Consider the following 14,019-nt stretch of genomic DNA (forward strand, 5'->3'; position numbering starts at 1 on the left):
TTACAGGCGTGAGCCACCGCGCCTGCCCTCTGAAAACAGTTCTTTAAAAACATATTTCAAAAAACATGAAAAAAAAAAAAACAGGAGACTTTAATCCACATTCTTCTCTAGATGCCACCTTACTTCCTTTTTCCACTTGACAAACAAACTTCCCCAAATAATTTTCTAAACAGTGTTCTTAATTTCTCTTTTTGTATTTCCTCTTCAACTTACTCCAATTGTGTTTTTATCCCATTCATTCTACTAACCCAGATCCTCCTAAGGTCATCAATGGAGTCTGTTTCCAGGTTCGCTAGGACAGTTCAGCCCTCACCTTCCCTGAAAGCACCACTGTCTTCCCCTTGTTAGACTCTCCCTAATTCTTTCCAATTTCTCTTTCTAACTGCACTGGCTACTTTACCTCAGCCTCCTTTACATATTCTCCTTCTCTGCTTCTCTGCACTACCTTTGAATGCTGAGGGTCTGCAGGACAAGGTTATGTCCTCATGTCATTGTCCCCTCTGTTTATAAGTGATTACATTCATTCCTATGTCCTTGTTACCAGACATGCAATAAAGAATCTTAAATAAAGAATCTTAAATTAAGAATCTTAAAAGAATCTTAAAAGGTATTCCTTTGCCCATGGCATTCGTTGTTCACTCTAGACCCATATTCCTAACTGTCAATAAGATTTCCGCAATTTCATGTCTCCCAGGCACCTTAGAAAGGACATCTAGTATTGTTCTTTCTCATCATCATTTGCACCTAAAGCTTCTAGTATGAGAACATCATTTTCTTTTCCTTATCTTTGTAGTGTTTCATATGGTGAAATTGGTACAGCTTTACTGTTTCTTTTCCTGTAAGAATGAAAACTATTCAACACAGAAAGAAACTGTCTTTATTCATCTGTATTTCTTTTTTAAAATAACTTTTTAAATTTTTGTGGGTACATAGTAAGTGTATATATTTATTGGTTGCACGAGATCTTTTGATAGAGTCATGCAGTGAGTACACCTGCTTTGCTTGACATCAATTCCAAAATATGCCACTTTGATACTCACGTTATACATATTATGTAAATGGAATGAATGAATAGGTAAGTATATATTACCATCCATTCCTTGATTTGGTTCAGAAAACTAGTGCTTGAATTTTGGTTTTAGAATAAATAACTTCAAGAAGTTTTGTTTGAAAATAATTTAATAAATAACAAAATACAATATTTAACCAAATGGAAAGCTGAATATGTTTTGTAATCTTAATACAATGTAAAGGCAAACATTTGTTATATAAGAATGTAAATATTATAAATATGATAAAATGTAAGAATAAATAAATAAGTAAAAATAAATAACATCTTAGGGACTGATGCCCCAGAACCTGTCTTTTTAACATATACTAACTTAATATATTGACAAAGTACTTGCAGAATTAATTCAATCAATTTTGTGATTAAAGCAGAAATAAGAGTCTTTTGAAATGACCAGAGTCACATGTGCAAGTGCTATATGGCAAATGAATCAATGAGAATCATTTCAAGATGACCCCAGGTCTCCATCTTTACTTCTCAGTCTTTCTTGCATGTTTGTTGATAAGAACAAGGATTTCATGATTTCCATTCTGACAACTTCCCAGGCACAGTCGCTGTATTTCTTCTCTTTCAGGTAGACACGGATTCCCTGGAAGTACCTCCTCAAGGTCAGTGCAGGGCTCCTAATCGCCCCAGCAGATTCTCCTTCTCGCATTACCTGCACCAAGCAGGTCTCCAGGTGTTCTAGTTGCCGATGAAGTCCAGTGTGGAGATGGTCTAGGAGGGTCGTGTTCCAGGCAGCAGAGGAGTGCTCTGTGTGGAAGAGGCTGAAGATCTGCTGTAGCATCTCATGGAGGACAGACATGACCTGGGCCTTCTGCAGCTGGCTCCCTTCTACCATCTCCTGGGGGAACCTGAAGTCTCTTCTGTCCTTGAGACACAAGAAAGGGGAGATTCTCCTCATTTGGTGCAGAAGCACCAAGGTGTTCCTGCTAAGTAGGCCATGGTTCTGAGGCAGATCACAGCCCAGAGATCCAACAGGACTATAGCTGGTCATCACTAGGGCTGCCAGCAGAGGGAAGAGGAGGGCCATTGGGAAATGAGGGTGCTGCTGGCTTTGCTGAGCTGGATATGGCTTAACATTGGACCCTAGGTTTTCTGAAGACATTCCTTGTATGCATGGCTTTTAATAGGAAACAAATGGTTTTCATTTTCTGAACATTTCTCTGTACTTTCACTTTCTTTTTTTGTTTTCATTTGTGTATTCTCCCTATGACTTTAAGAGGATGACAACAATCTATCAATTTTGCATTAGACTTCAGCTAAACTCGAGTAAACTTCAGCTGTGTCAGTACAAATGAATGCTTAATCAAATGAAAAATGTTTTGGTACTAAAGTCATAAGTGTATATACTATATGTATGTAAATAATCAGATACACTCACACTACACTAACTTTATATATTATATATTTATATATACACATTATATACGGAATACATGTATATATAATATATGTGTATATAATATATATTTGTATATATGTGTATATAATATATATTTGTATATATAATATATGTTCATATATATATATGAAAAAAATCCTTTTCTGTGTTCTAGAAACAAAATTTTAACCCTTAACTTCCATTTTTACCCTCCTTACTTTACATAGGAAGTCAGGCCCTATGGGTTTCTATATTTGCTTTAGGATATACAAGATTATCTGCAGCAAATAAGCTCTTTAGAACCAAGAACAGGATTTTGCTGTTGTTTGTTTGTTTGTTTGTTTGTTTTTTAGAGATATTAGAGATGAGGTCTTAATCTGTCACCCAGGTTGGTGTGTAGTGGCATGATCAGAGGTCACTGCAGCCTTTAACTCCTAGGCTCAAGCAATCTCCGTGCCTCAGCCTCCTGAGTAGCTGGGACTACAGGTGTGCACCATCATGTCTGGCTGATTTTTTGTTGTTGTTGTTGTTAGAGATGAGATCCCACTATGTTGTTCAGGCTGATTGCAAACTTCTGGCCTGAAACTGAGGCCTCCTGCCTCAGCCTCCCAAGTAGTTGGAATTACAGATGTGAGCCAAAAACGCAGGTTTGTTTGCTGTTTTATTCACAACAGAGGATGATGATGATTAGCGAATGAGCTTCTCTAATGTTTTTCTTCCTTCTAGAAAACATTCATGCAGGTCCATGTGGTTACGCTTCACTGGGACCACAGGTGAGGATTAATATACATTGCCTTTTCTTTCCATCATTTGCTTACTGAGGACAATAGTGCTCCCCTGTCTGTGTCAATATCACAGCTGGAATCCTGATTCTTTACAGGTGCATATGGATGTGGAGATTGTAATTCTCAGATATTTTACTTTCCCAGCATCTCCTCACTCACAAGGTATTTATCACATCTAGTAATACCTTTTCCTCTAGAGTAACAAGTACTCTCAACCCAAACTCTTCCAGACTCACTCCCAGGGAGCAGTCTCACAACATCCTGATAACTTCAGAACTCTTTTGGTGAGAGAGGAGTGGTTGCTTTGTGAGCAAAACAATTAACCCTCCAAGACCCTTGCCAGTGTCCCTAGAGTGTTTGTCTGAAGGACCCTAGCTCTCAGGGACGATCTCCTTTTCTCCTGACCCATGTGTCCAGGTGTCAAAAGTTTTGACAGCCCTCAGATACTGATAGCAAAGGTTTCTTTTGTCTAAGGAAGGTGAAAGGATTACCCAATTATAATCATTTTACCTTCATTAGTCAAATAATTTTCCACCATTTGCTGACTGGGGTCAATAGTGCTCTTCTGGCTATGTCAGTATCCCAGCTTGGAATCCTGATATGGTTTTTATTGTTCAATTCTTTTACGTAAGCTATTGAACATTTCTTATCCTCAGTGTTTCTCAGGTGGGCACAGGGGATCAATGGTGGTGTTGTCTTTCATTAGAAGCTTATATTACAGAAACTAGTGGTCTTCAGCTGCTCATCCAGTCATTGCAATTCTATCTAAGGGTTCTTTCCTCCTCTATCTCTGACTCACTCTGACAGTGCAGGGAAGTTAGACCCGGACTTTGCTGTCAGGGAGAAAGAGTCTTCCTTACTTTACTTATTTGTAATTTTTTATTTTAAAATTTTGTATCTTATTTTCACATAGTGGTTTACTGGGCAAGGTTTGTCTTGCTGCTTCTGCATTACATTCTAGTTCATGACAAAATAACACAAATTAAAGGAAGTAAAAGAAAGACAAAGGAGCCATGCTATTTTTATCTGTAATTTACATGACTTCAGATTTTTTTCTTTTTCATTTCAACTTTCTTAGAAAGCAAAACTTGATAGTTGTTTTGGGGCAAGAAAGAAAACAGAAAACGTAAGTCTGAATATCATGAAAGTGAAAGAAGGGAAGTGGCTTTCTGCTCATAAAATGGCCAAGTATAAGTTAGCAAAATAAAATGCAGCAACATCGATGACTAGGGATTCTGGCAGAGGGGAAGAATGAGCCCAATGTTGAGGTACACAAAGGCAGGGAAACGACTGTTTCTGCTAGAGGCTCAGAGAAGACCAAGTCCTGGGTCAATGAATTGCTCTTAGCTTTGCAAGACCAGACACTTGCTCTTTTGTTTCATTTAATATACATAGGATCAGTTCTGAGGAGGAAAGGGAGGCGTCACGCCAACCAGCTCACAAGAGATTGTCAACCAGTCCCCAATTACTAGAACAAGCGGCCTCCTCTGGCAGGATAATAGATGTCAGCCTTGCCTGAGCACGCTACCAAGTTAATAAATCCACCTAGGCAATGAAAAGAGTGCTTTGAGAAACCCAGGGTAAAAAATAAAGAGAACTGGATAATCCCAAAGATTCTGCTCTTTATCTGGATAATAATGATGACGATGATACTAAAAATGATAACATTGGAATTTGTTGCATATTGACTAAGACCAGTCTCTGTTCTAAGATATTTGAAAATATTAACTCAATCTTTTCAATAACCATATTTAGATTCTACTCATTTATGCAACTTTCTGGAGAGAAATATATATCTGGAGAGATGAGCTATTCTGAAAACGCCAATGATTTTAGGTGAAACCTTTAGGGGTAGTCAGTATAGTGGCTTCTCTGGAAGACCCCATCAACGGAAGTGGAGGGTGGGTATGAGCAGAGAATTTATAAACCAAGGAGAGGTCAGGGCATGAAGTCAGGTGAGCAGGACAGGTGAGATGACAAGGGATTCAGAGTTCCACATCACATACCAATGTGTTGCCATCTATTACTTTGTAGACAGAGCAACGGGTGTGTGTTGTGAGTAAATTGAACTAATTTTAAGTCCTAAGTAAAAGTAGACCTTTTAAATAATCAAAATTGAGTATCTTTTTCTGCCAATTGTAAAAAAGGGCTAAGATTTAATGAGTAATTAATTCACTGAATTACAGTAAAACCTTTATTGACTCATCAACTGCAGACACTTAGAAGCCTTTTTATATTTGACTCTTGAGGTTTTGTCATTTTAAGAATAAACAGAAAGGACCTAACAATTTCTAGTCTAATAATAGCCCAGCCATATGGGCTCTGAGTTTCTCCCTGAGGATGTCATTGATTCCCCAGGACATTTCCTTCAGGTCAGCCTACTGTTTTTATTTCTGAAAGGGACAACTCACCTCCAGGCCAGACTTTGTTTTGTCTACTGATAGATTCCAAGTAGGAATTTCTTCTCCTCCTAATCTTACCAGACAATGGTTGAGCGTCCAGTGCCAAAAAGACCTATCGTATAAGCCAGATGGCAGACTCTATGTACTTTCTATATAGAAGCAGTGTGAAGGGATACTTACCAAGGATAATCTTATTTTAACCCCAAACTCCACCACAGTACTTAGTATAGTTGTCTTTATTTTTCTAACCTCATCATATTAAAAAAATCCTAAAATATAATGACAGGATTGAAAGAAACTTGTCATCAAAATCACCATTGGCTGGACATGGTGGCTCTTCCCTGTAGTCTCAGTACTTTGGGAGGCCAACGCAGGAGTTCAAGACCAGCCTGAGCAACATAGCAAGACACTGTATCTACAAAAATACTTAGCTGTGCATTGTGGCATGCACCTGTAGCCCCAGCTACTCAGGAAGTTGAAGCGGGAGGATCGCTTGAGCCCGAAAGCTGGAGATTACAGTGAGCTATGATCCTGCCACTGCACTCCAGCCTGGGTGTCAGAGTGAGACCCTATCTCTAAAACAAAGTAAAATAAAATAATACAATAATCACCATTAATGGATAAAATGATCAAGGTATTTTTTGGAATAGTTTCAATAGGATTGGTATCAGTTCGTTTTTTGTCTAGTAGAATTTGGCTGTGAATCCATCTGATCCAGGGCTTTTTATTGTTGGTAAGTTTTTTTTTTTTTATTGATTCAATTTCAGAACCTATTATTGGTATGTTTGAGTATTCAATTTCTTCCCGATTCAATCTTTGGAGGTTAAATGTTTCCAGGAACGTATCCGTTTATTCTAGGTTTTCCAGTTTGTGTTCATAGAAGTGTTCAAAACAGTCTGTGGAGTTTTTTGTATTTCTGTGAGGTTGGTGTAACATCATTTTTGTCATATCTGTGTTTATTTGGATCTTCTCTCTTTTTCTCTTTATTAGTTTAGCTAGTAGTATATCAACCTTATTTATTCTTTCAAAAATCAAACCTTTGTTTTTGTTTCTTTTTTGTATGGATTTTGATATCTCAATTTCTTTCAGTTGAACTCCGATTTTGGTTATTTCTTTTCTTCTGCAAGCTTTGGAGTTGTTTTACTCTTGTTTTCCTAGTTATTCTTGGTGTGATGTTAACTTGCTAATTTGGGATCTTTCTGACTTTTCGATGTAGCCATTTAATGCTATTAATTTTCCTCCTAATACTGATTTAACTGTGCCCCAGAGATTCTGGAAGGTTGTATCTTTGTTTTCATTAGTTTCCAAGAATTTCTTCATTTTTGCCTTAATTTCTTTGTTTACCTGAAAGTCATCCAGGAATAGGCTGTCTCATTTCCATGTAGTTACATGGTTTTGAGAGAACTTCTTGGTATTAATTTCAATTATTGTTGCACCATGGTCCAGGAGTGCGCTTGGCATTATTTTTTTTTAATTTGTTGAGAATTGCTTTATGGACAAGCATGTGGTCAACCTTAGGGTATGCGCCATGTGCAGACGAGAATGTGTATTCTGCTGTTGTTGGGTGGAGTATTCTGTAGATATCTGTTAGGTACATTTAATCAAGTGTTGCATTTAGGTCTCAAATGTATTTGTTAATTTTCTGCCTTGTTGATCTGTCTAACACTGTCAGTGGGGTTTGGAAGTCTTTTGCTATTATTGTGTGGTTATCTAAGTCTCTTTGTAGGTCTCTAAAAACTTATGACTCTGGGCACTCTAGTTTTGGGTGCATATATATTTAGGGTAGTAAGTCTTCTTGTTGAATAGAGCTCTTTATGTAATGCCACTTTTTGTTCTTGTTGATTGTACTGGTTTAATGTCTGTTTCATCTGAAATAAGAATAGTAACCCCTACTCTCTTTATTTTTCTGTTTGTTTGATAGATCTTTCTCCATCTCTTTACTTTGAGTCTATGGATATCATTTCATGTAAGATGGATTTCTTGATGACAGCATACATTTGGATATTGCTTCTTTATCCATCTTGCTACTCGGTCTGTTAAATGGGGGCATTTAACCCATTTACATTCAAGGTTAATATTGACATGTGAGGATTTGATCCTGTCATTGTGTTGTTAGCCTGCTGTTATGTAGAGTTGGACTACAGTTGGTTTATAGTGTCAGTGGCCTATGTACTTAAGTGTGTTTTTGTGATGGCTGATAATAGTCTTTCATTTCCATGTTAAACACTTTCTTAAGGACCTCTTATAAGGAAGGTCTGGTGGTAACAAGTTTCTTTAGCATTTGTTTATCTGAAAAGGATTTTATTTCTCCTTTGCTTAGGAAGCTTAGTTTGGCTGGATATAAAATTCTTGGTTGGAATTTCTTTTCTTTAAGGATGCTGAATGTAGGCCCCCAATCTCTTCTGGCTTGTGAGGTTTCTGCTGAAAGGTGTGTTGTTAGCCTGATGGGGTTCCCTTTATAGGTGACCTGCCCCTTCTCTCTAGCTTTCTTTAATATTTTTTCTTTCATGTTAATGTCAAAGAATCTGATGACTATGTGACTTTGGTATGTTCATTTTGTATAGTTTCTTGCTGGGGTTCTCTGAATTTCCTGAATTTGTATGTCAACTTCTTTAGAAAGGTTGGGGAAGCTCTGAGTCTTCAAGCTCTGAGATTCCTTCCTCAGCTTGGTTTATTATGCTGTTAATACTTCTGACTGTGTTATATAATTCTTGTTTTTCAGCTCTAGAAGATCAGCCGTTTCTTTTTCAAAATGGCTATTTCATCTTTCAACTCTTGTATTGTTTTATTGGATTCTTTACATTCCTTGGATTGGATTTCAACTTTCTCTTGAATATCAATGGTCTTCATTTCCATACAGATTCTGAATTCTATGTCTGTTGTTCTAGCCATCAATTAAGAACCACTGCTGAGAAGCTAGTGTGGTCATTTGGAGGTAAGAAGACACTCTGGTTTCTAGAATTGCCAGAGTTCTTGTGCTGATTCTTTTTCATCGGTATAGGTTGATATTTCTTTAGTCTTTGAAGTTGCTGTCCTTTGGGTGGGGTTTTAAAATTTTACATTCTTTGATGCCCTTGAGAGTTTGACTATGGTATAAGTTGGGTTTAGTTGATTGGTTTCATTTCTGAATGATTTCAGGGGTACAAGTTTCAGCTCAGCACTCCTGAACTTCATGTTTTAATGCTGGGGTGTGGGGGTGCTGGGATCAGGACTACGGCTTTTTTTCTCTGGTCCCTCAAGGTTAAGCATCTGCTATGCTATGCTTAACCTTGAGGCCAAGGTGTTCCTTGTATGCTGGCAACAGCACTCCAATGAGGGGTGCTGCCCAAAATACTTCAGTGGGGAGGTGGTGGGCAGCAGGGAGCCCCATGTACGACATGCTGGGAAAGCAGCAGGGAAAGTCTACAGTGAGTGAGCCCTGGTGGGGGGTGTGTGGGTGGGTGCTTGCCAGCAGGGGCCCATTTGCAGATCTCTAACTATTAGGTAGGGTCTGTTGGTGAAAGAACTAAGGCAGTGCCCACTGGCAAGTGCCTCGGCTTGGCAGTAGAGGCCATGCTGAAAGTGGGTGTAGACAGGCAGAGTCACTGGGATAGGCTGGTAGATCTTGGGGTGCTCACATTGGACTGGTCCATCCTGTGGGAAAATAGACCTGTTCCGTCCAGGTCCAGCAGCCAAAAAAGGCTAAAGCCACCTAGAGGAGCATGTGAGCCTTGGGGAATGAGCTGTGCTCCATTGCAGCTCTTCCTACACAAACCCTCAGCTCCATGCAGGCTGGAGTTCTGTCTTTTTCAACTCTCCAGGTAGCTAGCCCTGCCAGCTCAAATGTCTATGGGGGTTATGGGGTCTCCTGAAGCTAGGGTTCCAGAGGTCCATGACAAGAGTGGCTCACTCTATGCCTATTTTACTTACCCCTTCCCCAGAAGCTGCTTCAAGTCAGGAATAAGTCCTGGAGCTTGGCAACCAAATGCAGGGTTCCCAACTTCCTCCCCTTTCAGCCTGGGGTCTGTGTCATCCCTCCATCCACTCTTCATGCCTTCTTTCCAAAGATCTGTTTAAAATGTGCCAGTCTACTTGATGATCTGGTCTTTCTTGGTGAGAGAAGTTCTTCCTGGCTGTATCTAGTTGGCCATCTTGGCTCTCTCTCTGTCTCTCAGAAGTTTTTCATGATCCACCAACTGAGGACAATCAAATTCTTCATGACCTAGAACCTAGAGTTCGTGTCTTTTAGAAAAGACATCAGAGGAATACTGACTTTGAACTCCATTTTAAGGGACCATACCAAGTTCTTCTTATTACCTACACTGCAGTAAAGCTTCAAGGCCTCAAACCTTTGGTCCACATCTCACAACTCAAAAAAACTCCTTCAGATTCTTGGAACTGCATACCTAACTTCATGCTGTCCTAATCATTTCTCTTGTTTTTGTACAGGAACGTACATGGGACCATAATCAGTGCAAGCTTTAGCTTAAGCTTATGTTCTAACACAAAACCAGAGCAATTGTTGGGTTTGTGGGCTACTACCAAAAAAAGTCAGAAAACAAATCTACTAATGCCAATGTCTGTGTTCTCAATGAGAGTCACGCTGACACTTCAACGGAAGAGTGAAAAGCTAATCTTGAAGCTCTGAACATCACTGTTACTTGATTCTTTACACTCAGTAGAAACAGCATTCTAATCTTTCCAATTAATAATCTGATCATTACCAAATATAGAAAACCTATTCAAGTGTTGCCTGAAAAAAAGGATATTTTGCTTTCAGGTAATACACTTTTGAGACTTAGGAATTACCATGTTGGTAAAAGTAATTGCTTGTATAATGTCACCAGATTAAATCCAATAAAGTCCTTTTTCAGCAAATGTGGTTATATACCCTTACAGCATGCTATAAATAAACCACAAAAAAAAACGTAAATTTCCATTGGGCTTTGTTCAGTAGCTATGAAGATTTATAGGTAAATAAATTTAACTGATCCTTGCTCAAGCACAACTAGGTTTTCCTTTTTCCAGTCACTGAGGGCTGGGTCTGTGGAGAATCTGCTTATTCCATTCTGCCTCCTCACTGGTTTGGATCATTCTATTTGGCTTGGCTCACTCCTGCCTTTTGATTAACTTTCCCTGAACGTCCCATAATAGCTCATATGATCAGAGGCCAAAATAGTCAACAACCAGAATTAGGACTAACCTTCAAATAGACAAAGACAAGCTAGTTTCCCTAGTGGGACTCCTGGGGTCTTGCTCTTGGTGGTAGTTGGGTACTGATTATGTAAAATTGGAAGCTAATTTTTAATTTGGGAAAAAATTAGACTCAAATACTGCTTAACTGCCTACGTTGCCTGCACTTTGACTTGTTTGATTTGGTTCAGTTTATTTCACAAGGACTTTTGTTAAGGAGTACCCTTTGGGTTTTTGAAATTATCCTCTTGATAGTCATCATAATATTCCCCGTGGTGCACTGTATCCTCTCAAGTCTTAAATGTTTTGTATGCAGTCATCCATTGAACATTTAATGATCTTACTTTAACTAGATCAGCAAGAACATAAAGAATTTTTCAACTAATGTGTTGTTGAAAATTGTGAATTTCATACTGAGACCAAAGACGTCCATTTAAAATGATAACAGAGAGTGGTAACAACACCAAAAGTTATGGTCAATTTCTCAAAATTGAGAGGCTAACCACAAAGAAAAGCTTGTTAAACTACATTTAGCCTGAGAAAGCTTCTGTACTCACGTAGTTCTTACGTAATGAATTGTAATGTAACTTAGTACCTAAATAATCTGAAAGCCTAATTTGGAGTATACTTCTGTAATGAATAGCTGAGTCCCAGCCAATTATCACACTTGTGCTTCGGTCAATCACAGGTGGCTGCTTATTCAAAACATGTTCAAATAAGGCTAATGCCAAGCTATAACCAATCTAACTCTTTATGTACCTCACTTCTTTTTTTTCTGTATATCACTTTCCTTTTTCTGTTGATAAATGTAATCCTATCATGGGGCAGCCTCAAATTTCTCTGAACGTGTTCTGCTCTGAGAGCTGCCCCATTTGCAAATCAGTTTTTGCTCAATTAAACTCTGCGAAATGTAACTTGCATAATTTTTTTCTTTTAACATTGGATATAACTGGGATATAATTACAGAGTTTTTCAGGGTAAGGTAAGAATGCAGAGCAAAATCATGGAATGTTTGCCCACCGAACATAAAATGACAAACAACAAAAAAGGAAAATTACATTAGAAAAATAAGCAGCATCAAGAAAAAAACCAAAGAATTGAAGGGGTCATAATATTTGAAAGGTGTTAAGCAATGAGAGAGAGAGAGAGAGAGAGAGAGAGAGAGAGAGAGACTGACCCAGATGAGTCCAGAAATATTTTTTTTGCCTGCTCCTGAACTGAACGCCCATAAACAGTGGACAAAGAAAGAAAGGCAAGGATAAAAATATTGTCAAATATTATAACTTTGAGTTTCCCAACTCATCCCTCCTCCCATCTAGCAAGAAGAAATCTAAACATTGGGTTTGTAATGTGAACAAACATCTGAAAGATTCCTCCTCCACCGAAGTCCCTTCCTGCTAGCTGAGCAATTCACATAAACTTCCTGATTAACTTCTTCAATTACAACATTGCACAAACTAATGCTTCCTAAATTTTACCCAATGGACCACATGCTTTCATTTGGCAATTATTATAGTCTCTGAAATTCCTTTACTTACGTCTTGCTGTATCTTACTACTACTGGAAGGGATACAAGTCTGTCAAAATTCAAAGCAACAATGAGAATTTTCTCCTAACTACAAAATCAAGTGACATGATCTCATAGGAGTGAATTTGTAAATTAGCAAGGTATCTTTTAAAAAAGAATTCATGTAATATCAAACAAGAGTTTTTTCTTTATTTTCCTTGCAGTTCTATACCCAGATGGGCAGGCTGTACAGATTCCTAGTGTAGCTCAATACATGTCAAGAGGTCCTGGAAGCCTGAGCAGGCTGGAGGCAAGGGACACATCCTGACCCTTTCTTTCTCCACATAGCTGCCCATTGCCCAAAAAGGAGGCCCTGTCCTGCTTGAAGCTGGCATATTTCCCTTCTGTAAGACACAAAGCTAAGGAAATAAACTTTCAGAATTGAGGTCAATTCTTTTCAGGAAAGAGCCCCTTTTAGCTCTGGAGAAAAATCTCCTGCCAGGGAACAGGATTGTGCATAGAAGAGAAGGCTGCCTGCCAGACTTGGCTGCTGTTTCTGTCGGTCACGATCAGTAGGTGGCTCTCTTCCTCTGTAAATCTTTTGATAACCTCCAGGGTAAAATGCATCCTGCCCTCTATTTCCTTTTTGCTACAACTGCTATTATGTCATTGTAACAGGAATATTCCCTTAATTCCAAAAATACTTACCAGGAGAGAAAAAGGCCTCTCATACGTGAGTTTCTGAAAAACCAAAAATTTGCACTCAACTATTGCTTTCAATTGGTAATTGTGTACACTTTAGGGAGAAATTGACAGCCAGAAACCACAATGGAAGAGAAAGCAGCTATATGAGTGGGCAGTGCAGGTTAATGAGGAGTGAATGTGGAGGGCACACTGGAGATTTCTACACTGGAGAGGGAGGAAACTATTACGATATAGGAATGAAAGAATGGGATCCGCTAAGCAGGGAGGAAAGAAAAGTGTGGCAGGCAACAGAATTAGCAAATGAAGTGTGTGTGCGTGTGTGTATATGCACACAAATGTGCAAAGGCATTTATATACACACATATATACACATATCTGTATATATTATGTATTACCTACTATATATTATATGTATTGTGAACTATAATGTACTCTATAATATATTGTTAAAATAGTTATTATATTAAAATATATGTTATACATAATATAATAATATATATTATATACACTTTTAACTTCAGTTTAGGAGACTAATCCCTGTACCAGATATTTACAAAACATCAATTTTTGATTAAATGTTAATTATATATCTTCAGTGTCAAATGGTATCTAACTTTGAGTCTTCTTCAGAACTCCCATTTCTCTTTTTTTAGACTGTCAGCATTTTGCAGCCACTTACAGACAGTGGAATAGGAGAGTTCACTATTCTTATATAGACCTGTATGAATCAATAAGAAAATAGTCACCATCTCTTAAGCACTCTGGAAGATACTCTGCTAAGTGCTTTAAAATGTTTTAGTTTTTCTGATGCAGAAACTCCAGGACTATTTCCATCTTATTTTACATTTGTGAAAACTGAGGCTCAGAGGGGCTAATTGAATTACCTAGGATCACAGATGTGTCCTGGCTGAATCTAGATTGAATGCAGAATTCTATATTGCATAAGTAATTAAATTTTATAGTTTGAAATTTTGATACATTTTAATCCCCAAATT

The 14,019-nt window shown here is 38.2% G+C and overlaps 1 protein-coding gene across 1 annotated transcript; it reads right to left on the reverse strand.

Moving 5' to 3' along the window:
- Nucleotides 1-1,165: 1,165 nt before the first annotated feature.
- Nucleotides 1,166-2,363, reverse strand: LOC105465887 (interferon omega 1). The gene has a single exon (XM_011714544.3). It carries the CDS (start codon nt 2,175-2,177, stop codon nt 1,515-1,517), a length of 663 nt encoding a protein of 220 aa, XP_011712846.2. The 5' UTR covers nt 2,178-2,363; the 3' UTR covers nt 1,166-1,514.
- Nucleotides 2,364-14,019: the final 11,656 nt, after the last annotated feature.

The sequence above is a fragment of the Macaca nemestrina genome, chromosome 14, assembly GCF_043159975.1.
Source record: "Macaca nemestrina isolate mMacNem1 chromosome 14, mMacNem.hap1, whole genome shotgun sequence".
NCBI classification, from domain to species: Eukaryota; Metazoa; Chordata; class Mammalia; order Primates; family Cercopithecidae; genus Macaca; species Macaca nemestrina.

Coding starts and splice junctions, on each gene's coding strand:
- LOC105465887 (XM_011714544.3), bottom strand. CDS start 2,177: ATGTCTTCAGAAAACCTAGGGTCCAATGTTAAGCCATATCCAGCTCAG.